At 35.5% G+C, this 10,539-nt stretch overlaps 1 protein-coding gene and 1 long non-coding RNA gene across 2 annotated transcripts; one reads left to right on the top strand and one right to left on the bottom strand.

Moving 5' to 3' along the window:
* Positions 1-1,658: 1,658 nt before the first annotated feature.
* Positions 1,659-3,848, top strand: LOC123540833 (uncharacterized). The gene is made up of 2 exons (XM_053525997.1): positions 1,659-1,923; positions 3,664-3,848. Exons 1-2 carry the CDS (start codon positions 1,659-1,661, stop codon positions 3,831-3,833), a joined length of 435 nt encoding a protein of 144 aa, XP_053381972.1. The 3' UTR covers positions 3,834-3,848.
* Positions 3,849-7,426: 3,578 nt separating this feature from the next.
* LOC128549766 (uncharacterized) lies at positions 7,427-10,293 on the bottom strand. The gene is made up of 2 exons (XR_008367922.1): positions 10,239-10,293; positions 7,427-10,092 (listed from the first exon to the last, which is right to left on the bottom strand). It is a non-coding gene; the product is annotated as an uncharacterized LOC128549766 (long non-coding RNA).
* Between the last annotated feature and the right edge of the window lie 246 nt (positions 10,294-10,539).

Genomic DNA, 10,539 nt, shown 5'->3' with positions numbered 1-10,539 from the left:
ATGACGAAATGGTGGCATTATAAATCGTGACGTAGGCCAGTCGAAATTAAAGATAAATTCTATTTTAAAAAGTTATGTTAGTCATGCTTGTTTAATATCCTATGTACATGGACACAGAAACTATTAGGTAAAACTTGACTTTTGTAACTTGCTCAAACGACCACTGATTGCAACAACCTAACATCTTGAATTTTGTATACTATTTCTGTTTCATGAAGTGAAAGCAAACATGTGGGATGAAATAAAACATCAGACTGAAAAAAAGTTACATTGATTTTTAATAAAAAGTTATTTTAGTACAGAAATTGTATGCCTACTTTTTTCATGTTTTTTAAAATTTAGTCAATTTCCTAAAATCTGTGTTTCGGGCCATTTTTGGGGCCGAAATTCGGACCCATTCCCCTGTCAAAAAAGTCTTTTTCCCTTACTTCTGAAAAAAAAATCCCCTAAAATAATTTCCCCTATTTAAGTGGTTACGACGCAATTTTCACCTCCTTACGGGCCCCGCCAACATTCCCCCATAGCTTAAAAACACTGTCCTTGTAAAGAACATTTTGATATGTATAAGTTGAACTTACAGGTTGCCTGTTTTTATTGGTAGAGTTTAAGCTGATTCTTAACATTCCCAGCAAGCTGTCTAATTATAATGTTTTGGGAGACACCATATTTTTGAAATTCTGTCATAATGCTAAAGGATACATTGATTTCTTCTATGCAGTTTATGCATGTATATTGCTTTTTGAAACCACATGCAAAGTCATAAAATGTGTATATTCTCTTCTTCAAAAAATATCTTTATAGATTGGTCATGTATATGTTGTCTTAATGTTTTTATTGTAAATGTCAATGTTTGTTTTTATAGAGACTTAAATAAACTAATAAACTAAACTACAAAAATATAAAAGCGTCTGCCTTTTGTTAAAGTTAACTATAGTGACGCTGTCAGGTCAGTTTGACGCCAATATTAAGATGTAGATTCAATGCGTGCGTGCACTCAATGAAGAAGAATTAATTCTCACACCAATCTGACGAATCTGGCAGAAGCTGAAACTTCGGGAAAAAAATTGATACCTAACAACGGGGAGTATTTGGTACCCAAAGTAGGAGTCCTGTTAAAAAAGAATTCAGTTAAATTATTTTTATTTAATTTGTCAGGATTATTTTTACTTTAGTTATATGAGCAGGGACCTGGTTTCAAACTCCAGACGGCTAAGTCCACTCTACAAGTGGTATACGACCAATGCATTGTAATTACATTGGTTCCCAGTCCTGAGGACAGTTGATTTTCAGGTCCTAAAGCTGACAGGTCCTCTGGACCGTAAAAAAAATATCAAGAAGTTGTCTGTCTTATTTTAAGCAGCCTGCATATATAAGACGTGATAAATGCTGAAATTTTCTCTAAAGCAATTTCTTAGTTTAAGTACATAAAAATGTATTGTAGTAGCATGAAAGATACCATATATTCTAATAAGTGAAAACGATGAAATACCTGTTTTGTGGATAGAATGTGCAGGGACGACTTGATTTTGAAAGTTGGTGGTCCTCCAGGTCATCAGGAAAAATGACACCATAACATAATAGCGATTAAAGTGTATATAAAATACTTTCGATTTTTTTTTTCGTTATAGCATATTTAGCGCGTCACAGTTTCGTTTTGGATGGTGGAAGGAATAGTTTTAGTTTATGGTGCATTTGTTCTTTTTTTCCAGCCTGCAGGGCAGGGCCCAATCGTTGGTGTACCGATTCAGAACAAAGCTCCAATTACACAGAAGTTCAGTGCTGCTCTGTCTGTTTTATCGGCAATCCTGGCAAGTGCTGGCTTCTCCTCAGATTACTGGATAATCCATGACACTGACAGTGACACCATATTGCATAGTGGTTTATTTAAAACATGTTGGGGACCATTCTGCGTGTCGCATGTTGGTAAGGACTTCAATACTGAAAATAGTTGTGTCTCTTCACGTTAAAAAAGACCTTAAAGATATCTTTAAAAATATTTTGAGATTTATTTGTGTGAAAAACCACACTGAGACCATCTTTAAGTATAAAGACTATGGGTAAGGAGGGTCCACAAAACTCAGGAAATTTGTATTGATTGAAACGCTTAAATATCATTAAAACGATTTTACAGCAAAATGGAGATATTTAAGAGTCCGTTCTAACGTGACGAGCTACGTGTTTTCAGTGTATAATACATAACTCTTTACGGCAGTAATGAATCTACAAATGAAAGTTTTTCAGTATTTTTTCCCCAATATTTTTGAGTTCTTGATAGAAATTTCACATTTAATGTGCTGCCCTAACCCTCGGTGTTTAATCCCATGGAATAATATATTGCTAAATGCTTATTGTCGGTTTGCTAGTTGGTCTGTCAGTTGGTATATAGGTACTTTGGTTTTCGAACAATAACTGAAGAAAGTTTTGACATACATTGTATTACCAAAGTTAAACTTCATAGGCTGTTTGGCCGGGGCTACTGGATGACCCTTCTAGCATTTCAGAGCCTCAGTAAGAGAAAGGTCACATTGACCTCGAGAATGAAAACGGTTTCCGGTGACCTCTTTTGCCAAGGACTTTCAAACTTCACAGCACGATTGCGTGAGTCAATAAATGATCCCTGTTGTTTTTAGGTCAGTAGGTCAAGGTCAATACTGATTACTGACACCACTACATTATTGTTAAATTGGTCGCTGGTACATTTCCTCACAAGTGAAAGCTAGGGACCATGACCACCGAACGTCATAGCACGATGTTGATTGTCTACTGTTTAGTGGGTTCAGGAAGTCAAAGGTCAAGGTAACAATGACCTCAAGACTGAAAATTGATCTTCTGTCAATTATTTTAGAATGTCAAAATTCGTATGATGGGATCTTATGGTCAGTAGCTGATGCATATTGTTTTGGGATTCAGTAAGTAAAAGGTCAAGGTCACATGCATTTCAGACTAAAATTGTTTATCATCTTAAGCTGGAGAACCTATCATACTTCATAGCTTGATATTGATCGTCAATGGTCAACAGGTGACCTTTGTTTTTTGAGGTTAAAGGTTAAGGTCATAATGACCTGAATAAATCGGTCTTAAGATATATAGCTGGTAAATGGGTACGCCTATGACCATCAAAATTTATAGCTTGCTTATAAGATATATAATTTTAAGTGTCATTTGGTTAAAGGTCAAGGTAATTACCTTCCTTTAATATAAAAGTATATAAAGAGTGGACTTCTTTAGATTTCAATATATATCTAGTTTTACAGTTGCGTTTGATAATTTTTCAACTACCTGAAATAAAAGGCAAGTTTTAAAACCGTCTGTAGCTTCACAATTAATCTATTTTCAGTTGGTTGCACAACCCAGATAGGTATAGGGAGGTAATAGTAAATTTATAAACTTTCATTTCTAATGAAATTTGGAAAAATATATAATTGTCAAAATGCAAATCTTTGACGAATTAAATACAATAGAAGTTTAATGCTTATATTCATATTATTCTTTAGGTAATGTATGTTTATTAAATTTATACTTAACAGGTTATGCTAAAATAATGCTATCTTGGTTGGGCAACCAGGATAGGAAAATTAAATTAAAGTTAAGGACAGAACCTTTTTACCTTGGAAAAGTAAGATTTCAAAGAAAATTATCACAGTCTCTTTTTTTTTTCTTCAGAGGCATTGATAAAAGAGCCGGTATGGATTGTTGAAGTTATTGCAGGTTTGGCGGGAATCGGCTTGATGGCACTCTCATCAATTCTCAAGGTGTACAAAATGTGTACACATCTGTCATCAAAATCAATTATTGGCTTGGACAGAGTGGTTGCCATTTTGGGAAGTAAGTAAAAGTCAATCTGGTTAGACCAAACAAACATAAATTTATGCACGCTCCACATATTCCAGCAATAAAATGCAAAAACAAAACTATGAAAATGAAACCAGCTGACCAGTCCTAGCACTATCCTCTTAATGCTGAGTGCCAAGCCAGGTAGCTACTAGTACCATTTTTTACGTCTTTGGTATTTGGATCAAACCCATGACCTACTGCACTCGAAGCGGACGCTTTACCACTAGGCTACCGAGGCTGTCCCTAGTTATGTAGTCTTGCCTACATATGTAAACTATGTTGGTAAAAATGTGGTCAAAGTTTCAAAGCCATATACCAAACAGGTTCGGCAAAATATGGAATACTATGATTTTTCATAAAGTTCTGTCCAAAAAGGGCCATAATTCAGATGGAGATCATGACAATAAACAAGTGTTCAAATGTAAAATAGTTTTGACAAAATGTGGACTTGTACGAAAACTGAACCAATTTCAAAGTCCAAAAAGGGCCATAATTCAGCAAAAATAGTTGACAGAGCTATGTACTCTTGACTACCAGTGGACATCATGATGATAAACCAGTGTTCAAAGTTTCAAAGCCACAGGTGAAATAGTTTTGACAAAACATTGACTCGTACGAAAACTGACCCAATTTCAAAGTCCAAAAATGACCAAAATTCAGCGAAAATAGTTGACAGAGTCATGCACTCATGCAAACAGGTGGACATCATGATGATAAACAAGTGTTCAAAGTTTCAAAGCCACTAGTCAAATAGTTTTGACAAAATGTGGACTTGTACGAAAACTGAACCAATTTCAAACAAGAGGGTCATGATGACCCTGAATCGCTCACCTGAGTAATAGGAGCCACATGTTTCAAATGGCAAACTGATGCTAAAATATTAAGAAGATAGGTCAGTAGGTCACATTCATGCATGGTAACTGAAAGTCAGTTTTAAGATCGGTGTGCAAAACTGTACACATCATCCAAATTTCAAGGCTGTATCTTAAAAAACAAACTAGAATGTGTCTGTAGGACTCAGGGTGTGCCCACCACTGGTACTTTGTCACAAATAAGGGGATATTATTCAAATGTTTGCAGTCTTAATGGGGTATAGCCTCAAAAAAATTATGAAAAGGATTCATTATTCTATACCATATACTTTTTGAGCTATGAGCATCACAAACAAAAAATCCACTATTTTGGCTATTTCAAGGGTCATAACTCTATAATAATCGCTAAAATTCTCAAGAAAAATGCCAAGTGTGCAAGGTCACATTATGATAAAGACTCGAGCATTTCATGAATTTACAGTAAATACTTTCTTAGTGAGTCACGTAATTAGGTGAAAATGTGCATATTTTTTTACTATTTCAGGGGCCATAACTCTGGAAATAGGGGGCGGACCCAGATGAAAAATAGAAGGTGCGCAAGTTCATATCATGATAAAGACTCATGCAAGGCTTCATCAATTTATATCAAATACTTTTTGAGCTAGGCGTGTCACAAGGTGAAAATGTGCATTTTTGACTATTTCAGGGGCCGTATCTCTAGAAATAGAGCGCGGACCCAGATTAAAAATAGAAGACGCGCAAGTTCATATCATGATTAAGACTCAAGCAAGGTTTCATGAATCTATATCAAATACTTTTTGAGCTAGGCGTGTCACAAGGTGAAAATGTGCATTTTTGACTATTTCAGGGGCCATAACTCTAAAAATAGGGGGCGGAGCCAGACGAAAAATAGAAGGTGCTTAAGTTCATATCATGATAAAGACTCATGCAAGGTTTCATCAATTTATATCAAGTACTTTCAAAGCTAGGCGTGTCACAAGGTGAAAATGTGCATTTTTGACTATTTCAGGGGCCATAACTCTAAAATTAGGGGGTGGAGCCAGACGAAAAATAGGAGGTGCGCAAGTTCATATCATGATAAAGACTCATGCAAGGCTTTATCAATTTATATCAAACACTTTTTGAGCTAGGTGCGTCACGAACTTCGGACGGCCGGACGGATGGACAAGAGCAAATCTATATGCCCCCACCACTTATGGGGGCACAAAAAGTAGGTCAGTAGGTCAAGGTCACAGTCAAGTGATCCCTAATCACTTGTGGTCATCAGGTAATTATAATTAAACAGTCTAGGAAATATGATCTGATAATTTTTGAAGTATTTTTCCTATATGATTCATAATTATAACAAGTGACCCTCAGGGTGGGGCCTCTTTTCACCCCAGGGGCATAATTTGAACAAACTTGTTAGAGATCCACCAGGCAATGCTACATACCAAAAATCAAAGGCCTTGGCCTTGAACTTTCAGACAAGAAGATCTTTAATTTTTTTTCCTATATAAGTCTATGTTAAACTTGGTTCCCCCAGGGCACAACGTCTTTTTCACCCCAGGGACATAATTTCAACAATTTTGGTAGAGAGACACTAGGAAAGGCAACATACCAAATATCAAAAGCCTAGGCCTTGCAGTTTCAGGCAAGAAGATTTTTAAAGTGTTTTTCTATATAAGTCTATGTAAAACTTGAGACCCCCCGGGGCAGGGCCTCTTTTTACCCAAAGGGCATAATTTGAACAATTTTGGTAGAGGAACATAAGGCAATGCTACATACAAAATATCAAAGGCCTAGGTCCTGTGGTTTAAGACAAGAAGATTTTTAAATTTTTTTCCTATATAAGTCTATGTAAAACTTGTGACCCCTGGGGCAGGGCCTCCTTTCACCCCAGGGGCACAATTTGAACAATCTTGATAGAGGACCATAAGATGATGTCACATGCCAAATATCAAGGCTCTATGCCTTGCTGTTTTGGACAAGAAGATTTTTAAAGTTTTTCCTTTCAGTTGCCATGGCAACCAGAGTTCTGCATGGAATTTAATTCTTTGAACAATTTTGAAAGGGGACCACCATGAATCATTCCTGTGAAGTTTGGTGTAATTCTGCCCAGTGGTTTTGAAGAAGACTTTTTTAGAAAATGTTGACGGACACACGACACATGACGTATGATGCACAACGGACACTGAGCGGTCACAAAAGCTCACCGTGAGCCTTTGGCTCAGGTGAGCTAAAAAGGGCCATAATTCAGCAAAAATTCTCGACAGAGTTGTGTACTCTTGCCTACAGGTAGAAACAAGTGTTCCAAGTTTGAAGTAAATATCTATGATGGTATATAAGATATTACCGTTTCATAAAAACTTAAAAGGATGCCGACGCCGGGGTGAGTAGTATAGCTCTCCATGTTCTTCTAATAAGCAAGCTAAAAATCAACATACAATTTCATGTTAGCTGAACTAAATTCTGTCTGTTTGTACAGCATTTTATCAGCACGGTGAACATTTATGCCAAGTTATTTCAAAATCCCTTTATGGATGGAAGAGTTACAGCCCGGACAAGAATTTACCGGACGCACTGACTCACGCACACACGGATGAACGGACGGACAGTGCGATTTTAATATGCCCACCTTCCGGGGCATAAAAACAACATATTTTGTGGATTTAAGAACAAAGTTAAGGAACCTCAGGCCATCTAACTTCTTTTTGATAAATTGATCATGCAAAAATAGTAGTAGTTATTTGCAACTTCAAAAATAATAAAACTCTGAGTAGTTTTTATCATTTAATAAGGCACAGTAGAAATATATTTCTATAACAAATAGTTTTCAATATATATATATGATATGTAAAATCATATCAAAAGTTTTGTCTATCATACAAATACCTATTAAGCACTCAATAATGCTCTTGCTATCAGATTTTAACAACAGTCCTCTTCGAAGTGCCTCTATACCTCTATACAGTCTATTTGATACAAAGGATAATACAATAGTAGTCATCATTTTTAAATACCTCCCAAATTAAGTTTAAACTGAAGGATAGTCAATATACTTCATAATAACAAGAGGCTCAAATGGACACTTAATTGCTCACCTAAAAAGCGCCTTATCTATTGACCTTTCAAGTTTTAGTATCCTTGTAGGAAGGTCCTTTAAACAAAGATGCTACAGAATAAGTTTGGTGATGATCAATCAAGTGTTACACGAGAAGAAGTCATTTGAAGGTTTTTACTATTTTAAGCTCTAATGATACCAAGCAAAGGCGTTTGGACAAACTTGAAAGAGGTCCATGCAAGGACTGGTCAAGATGAGCTAGTATCAACCAATCAGAGTCCACAGTATGTAGACTGGTCTCAAATCTTGGTTTTATAATATGCATCCAACTGGTTACCTTCAAACTGACCAATAGCAAAATTATATTCTGAGACTGCTATCAAGCCTTAGAAACTGGATAAATGTAAAACAAATTGATTCTGTGGTTATTTGTATTATGTGATATTTAAATAAAGAAATAGGACACAAATAACAGGTTTTGATTCCTGTCTAACTATTAACCGAAAAACCTACAAGACTAAATGTATATACTATACCTGAGCCAAACTGCATATATCACAGTCAATAAACAATCGTAAATTTGTTAAAAATCACTTTTCACAGTACAAAAGAAAGCTCAAATGCAGAAGGTATGCGATAATACTTTAAAAAGACAATTTTACAATACTTCATAAAAACGCAACACAAAATGTTAAGACAGAAAAATGAATAGTTTATAGCTATCTATACTCTTGAGTCTAAAATTATGACAGACTTTAAAATGCAAATATACCTTTTCTTCTATCTTTATTTCCAATAACACACTTTCATACAAATGTGCTTAAAAACAGACATCAACAAACTCAAAATATTTGGCAACAAACAAATCTGTGAAAAACGAAAATTTGGCATCCCATGTATCAAGGGACAAACTTTTTGATAACGGTGCAGCTCTTTTCAAAGTTTCTTTACATTTTGTGAAAGTGGCATTAGCTGTAAGCTTGCATGCAATTTGCTTGATCGCGACAGCAATTCGGTCAACTGAAAAGTTGGATAACACTACATTTAGCATATTATCAAGAGTCTGAAAATTTATTAGCAATGAAAACTTGTGTTGCCGATCATGTCAATAGCTATTTATTCATGATGTATGAAAAACATGAAACCCCTCACTTAGCTAAATAAGGAGACCATAGACCTACAGACAGTGGGGCCAGGAGTTTGATCCCTGGAGGAGGTGTATGTTCTACATGAGAATTTGATAAGGCAATGTATCTGAAATAATTTGTGCTTCACCTTTGATTTATGTGACAAAGTTGGCAGTTACTTGTGGAGAACAGGCTGGTAATAATGCAGAATCCAGGATCACTGGTTAGGTTAACTGCTCAGTGTTATATAATTGAAACACTGTTGAAAAACGGTGATAAATCAAAAACAAAAAATAAATTCAAAACATGACTCAATCAAAACATCAGCATCATGCCATTTGTTATAATAGCACTATAGTACCTCTTAGCCTATATACAGCATTAAAGGTAACAACAACAAAAACAACAACAACAAATTGTGAACCAATACACTCATTTAGAAAAAAAAAAACTAGTACAAAAAACAAAGTAGAATTCACTTAAAACAATTTCACAGAAACTTAAAACAAGAGGGCCAAGATGGCCCTAGGTTGCTCACCTAAGAAACACTCCATAACAGTGTAAAACATGTTTGACCTAGTGATTTCAAGGAAACAAATATTCTGACCAATTTTCATTAAGATTGGACCAAAAAATTGGTCTCTTGCGATAAAACAAGCATTTTCTTAGATATGACCTAGTTTTTGACCCTAGATGACCCATGTTCAAACTCGACCTAGATTTTATCAAGGCAATCATTCTGACCAAAATTCATGAAGATCAACTGAAAAATACAGCCTCTATCACATACAGAAGTTTTTTCTTTGATTTGACCAAGTGACCTAGTTTTTGACCTCAGATGACCCATATTCAAATTCGACCTAGATTTCATTAAGCAATCAACCTGACCAAATTTCATAAAAATCAATTGAAAAAAACAGTCTCTATCGCATACACAAGATTTTTCTTTAATTTGACCTAGTGACCTAGTTTTTGACCTCAGATAACCCATATTCAAAATCGACCTAGATTTCATCAAGACAATCATTCTGACCAAATTTCATACAGATCAATTGAAAAATACATCCTCTATTGCATACACAATGTTTTTCTTCGATTTGACCTAGTGACCTAGTTTTTGACCCGAGATGACCCATTTTCGAACACGGCCTAGATTTTATCAAGGTAATCATTCTGGCTAAATTTCATGAAGATCAGTTGAAAAATACAGCCTCTACTGCATACACAAGGTTTTTCTTTGATTTGACCTAGTGACCTAGTTTTTGACCCGAGATGACCCATTTTCGAACTCGGCCTAGATTTCATCAAGGTAATCATTCTGACCAAAATTCATGAAGATCAATTGAAAAATACAACCTCTATCGCATACACAAGGTTTTTTACGTGATATGACCTAGTGACCTAGTTTTTGACCCCAGATGACCTATTTTCGAACTTGGTCTAAAATTTCATCAAGGTTATCATTCTGACCAAAATTCATGAAGATCAATTGAAAAATACAGCCTCTATCGCATACACAAGGTTTTTCTTTGATTTGACCTAGTGACCTAGTTTTTGACCCGAGATGACCCATTTTCGAACTCGGCCTAGATTTCATCAAGGTTATCATTCTGACCAATATTCATGAAGAAGAATTGAAAAATACAGCCTCTATCGCATACACAAGGTTTTTCTTTGATTTGACCTATGACCTAGTTTTTGA

Source organism: Mercenaria mercenaria, chromosome 16 (genome assembly GCF_021730395.1).
Source record: "Mercenaria mercenaria strain notata chromosome 16, MADL_Memer_1, whole genome shotgun sequence".
Taxonomy (NCBI): Eukaryota; Metazoa; Mollusca; class Bivalvia; order Venerida; family Veneridae; genus Mercenaria; species Mercenaria mercenaria.
Note: the sequence above shows the minus strand (reverse complement) of the source record. Positions and strands in the feature narration are given on the sequence as shown.

Excerpts from the sequence above, each read along its gene's own strand:
- LOC123540833 (XM_053525997.1), top strand. The coding sequence starts at position 1,659 with ATGGTGGAAGGAATAGTTTTAGTTTATGGTGCATTTGTTCTTTTTTTC. Across the intron at positions 1,924-3,663 it reads ATTCTGCGTGTCGCATGTTG|AGGCATTGATAAAAGAGCCG; the intron begins GTAAGGACTTCA and ends TTTTTTCTTCAG.